Source organism: Pinus tabuliformis, chromosome 3_2, assembly GCF_031772625.1.
Source record: "Pinus tabuliformis cultivar Carrire ecotype Pingquan chromosome 3_2, CPIR1, whole genome shotgun sequence".
Classification (NCBI taxonomy): Eukaryota; Viridiplantae; Streptophyta; class Pinopsida; order Pinales; family Pinaceae; genus Pinus; species Pinus tabuliformis.
In genome coordinates, this window is record NC_142302.1 from 966,424,114 (window position 1) to 966,427,384 (window position 3,271).

At 46.8% G+C, this 3,271-nt stretch overlaps 1 protein-coding gene across 1 annotated transcript; it reads right to left on the minus strand.

Moving 5' to 3' along the window:
* Nucleotides 1–1,310: 1,310 nt before the first annotated feature.
* LOC149183840 (uncharacterized) lies at nt 1,311–2,297 on the minus strand. Its single transcript, XM_089415106.1, has one exon. It carries the CDS (start codon nt 2,295–2,297, stop codon nt 1,311–1,313), a length of 987 nt encoding a protein of 328 aa, XP_089271232.1.
* Nucleotides 2,298–3,271: the final 974 nt, after the last annotated feature.

Genomic DNA, 3,271 nt, shown 5'->3' on the forward strand with positions numbered 1-3,271 from the left:
CCATTTAAAACGTGCTGACAACCAGCCTTGAGCTTTCAAAACTAAGCTGCTCACCACGCAGGGCGGCTTACTCTTAGAACTGTTATTTAACGCCACGACACTATCAAAACATGGACAGAGACAGAGTACCATTACTAACAAGCATAAGGCCGAAGCCATGACAGAAACAGAGTAAAAGAGTAACATAACTGTCTAGCATAAAGCCGAGGCCATGACAGAAGACATAAGATAACCATAAAAGAAACTAAGGAAACCCGCCGGGGCGAGGAAAACCGCCAATGCGACTGACTGTGTCTAAGCCCACGTCCAGAACATGCTTGTCAACTCTGGCCTGCATGTCTTGCATGGATTGGAACTCCTGTGCCTCCTTCATCTTTTGCTCCTGTATCAGGGGGTCCGGGCTTAGAGTTTGCCGAAGAAGCCTGATGAGCAGAGTCAGTTTCTTGTTGACAGTTTCCACAGCATCATGCATTGTGGAAATTCTTCGATCCAGCGAATCATGAATTTCATGAAATTTTGCTAACTGCTCCTCCGAAGTGGAGTTCCCCTTCCCAGATTGCTGCTTCCCGTCCTCCTTTGAATCCAGGGCTTTCGCAAGGAGAGTTTTGATTCTCCAACTCTCCGCTTTAGTCCGAACATATTGAGTGGCTCTTTTGGAAGGAGTGCCCGGGTCATGTAACCAATCAACCTCCTCCGCAATGGTCGCTGCGCTTCTTCCTCTTTCACAGCAGCTTCCAGTTCCGCGATCTTGCGTTTGCTCCTGGCTGCTGCTCGGGTCTCATACATGTTCTGCGCAGTTCGAAGATCATGGTGGGCCGCCGAACATCTACAGCTCCCCGCCTCCATACTATACCCTCTAAACTTATCGCTGTGAATCCTTCTTCGGGCAGAAAAGTGGTAGTCTCTCGCAGTGCTATGAACAGAGGTGAAAGAACCAGAGCTGCGGCTCTCCGTTAAATAGCTGTTGTCCATGGAGTTTCCCATAATGCGCTCTTCCCTTCGCTGCAGAGTGGAGGTACTTTCGTTATTAATACGAAAGATATCCGCACAAATCCCACATCCCCTCCCTGACCTAACATAAATGTAGCTGCATGCCTTCCCGTCACGGTTGAGCCAGCTGTCCCTTCCTCGCAAGCGGACTCTACGGAGTCTCTCGTGGCATGAACCATATTGATAATTTCCATATTTGGCCTTCTCTTTCCATAATGACCACCGCCGCATCTGTCTAGTCGTCCAGTTCCCGTGATGAAAACCCAAGCTGTTACCGGTAACACCAGGAATGCGGTCCCGGAAACAGAAACCGATGCCGGTCAAGCCCGGTCGGTTTCGTGTAGATCTTGCTGTGCCAGCTGTAAACATCTCGCCTTCAGGTTCGGGCAGTCCACTTCCTCCCAACAGCTGTCCCACCCCCTGTCCTGATTGTCCACGCCACAATTCGCTAGGTAGTCCGCCAACCCGTTCGCCTTACGCCTTACCGCATGAAAGACTAAACCTTTCATTCCAGCCATTAGTTCTGCTATATTCTCCGTCACCTTGGCGAGCCGCCAGTGTTTTGTGGCTTTGTTCGCCTTAGTTCCTCCCTGAATTCTCTTAGCTGTTGATATAACCAGTGATGAATCCCCTTCCACAATTACATTGCAAATTCGTAGGGATTTTAAAATTCTCAGACCATGCTCGAGCGCTGCAAATTCCATCTCATTATTTGTGCTTTCCCCAAGCGCTCTGTAATATATGTGCAGAATTTCTCCATGCTGGTTACGTAATGCACCTCCAATTCCTGCCATGCCGGGATTGCCTCTCGAGGCCCCATCAAAATTTAGCTTCAATCCACCTTCCGGCGGACTCTGCCATTTGTCGATCTGTGAGGATGGTTGCGTTCTGTGTCTTGAAGCTGTGATGCTGCTGGTGGCTTCCAAACGAAAACACTTCAAAATGCGTAAGTCTTGAGCTGAAGGTTTCTCGTTACAGTCCTTTCTGCATTTCGTTTGAATTAACTGTTGAATGTTAGTTAATATATTGTCTTTAGAGAACTCTATGTTCCTGTGTTCGTCTTGAAATATTCTGCGGTTACGTTCCTTCCAAATTGACCATAGTAGGAAGCCTGGAACAGACTTCCATATGCTGTTGACTCTGTGAATATTGGAGAAGTCTTTTCTCCAGTTCAGTATGGTTCTGTGAATGGATTCTCTATCCCGGTCAGAGCTACTGAGAATTCCTTCCATCCAGCTCCACAACTGATTTGCCCATTCACAAGCATTAAACAGGTGGTTTATAGTTTCCTCTTCGACGAGGCACATAGGGCATCTTGAGGGTCCCCTGAAACCTTTCTTGCACAAGTTGTCCCAAGTTAAAGTCTTGTTTCGCATTAAAAGCCAAAGGAAGGTCCTGACTTTCGGCGAAAATAGGCTGTCCCAAACTTTGCTGCACCATGGCACGGCTTCTACCTATTCTGCCTTTTCTATAATATCCCTAGCTTCTTTTAATGAAAAATTACCATTACCTTTTAGACCCCATCTTAGCTTATCATCCTCTTCAGTTTTTCGAATCTTTCTTTTGAGGATTTTTTCATTGAATTGCTGAAAGCTTTCGTTGTTCTCCTCTGTGCTCCCAGGATTTAAATTGATCCAATCCCTCCATATCGGATCCCTACTGCTTTGAGTCCAATATTGATTGACTCTGTATCGACCCTCGTTTTGACTTATTCTCTTGAGGAGAGTAAGCTCTGGGGTATCCAGTTTAGGGAATTGCTGCCACGCATCTTCCCAGAACATGGCAAGCCTTCCATTGCGAATCTCCCAAAAGCTGTGCTCCTGTACTAAGCTCCTGTTATTTCTGGCATGGTTCCATATTGGCGATCCTTCCGGGACTTCCTGTAGTCTTATGAGATCCTGAGTATCACAGTCTGGAATGTATTTTTCCTTCCAATGCCTCGCCCAAGGTAAATTGGGTTCTTTAATCCATTTCCACCATATCTTAGCTCCACAGGTTCTGTTGACCACTGAAGGATCAACTAAGTTCAACCCCCCCTTAGATTTTGGCTGGCATAGCTTATTCCACGCTACCAACGCCCATTTCTTCTTATCCCCATTCCCATTCCATAAAAAGGATCTCTGTATGTTTCTCATTTGTTGCAAAATACCCTTGGGAGCTGGAAGAATAGAAAGTAAATATTGCGGAATTGCCTGCAACACTGCCTTGGTTAAGATAAGTCTACCCGCCAGGTTTAGGGCTCTGTGCGTCCAGTGCCTGCACTTTTTCTCCATGTTGGCAA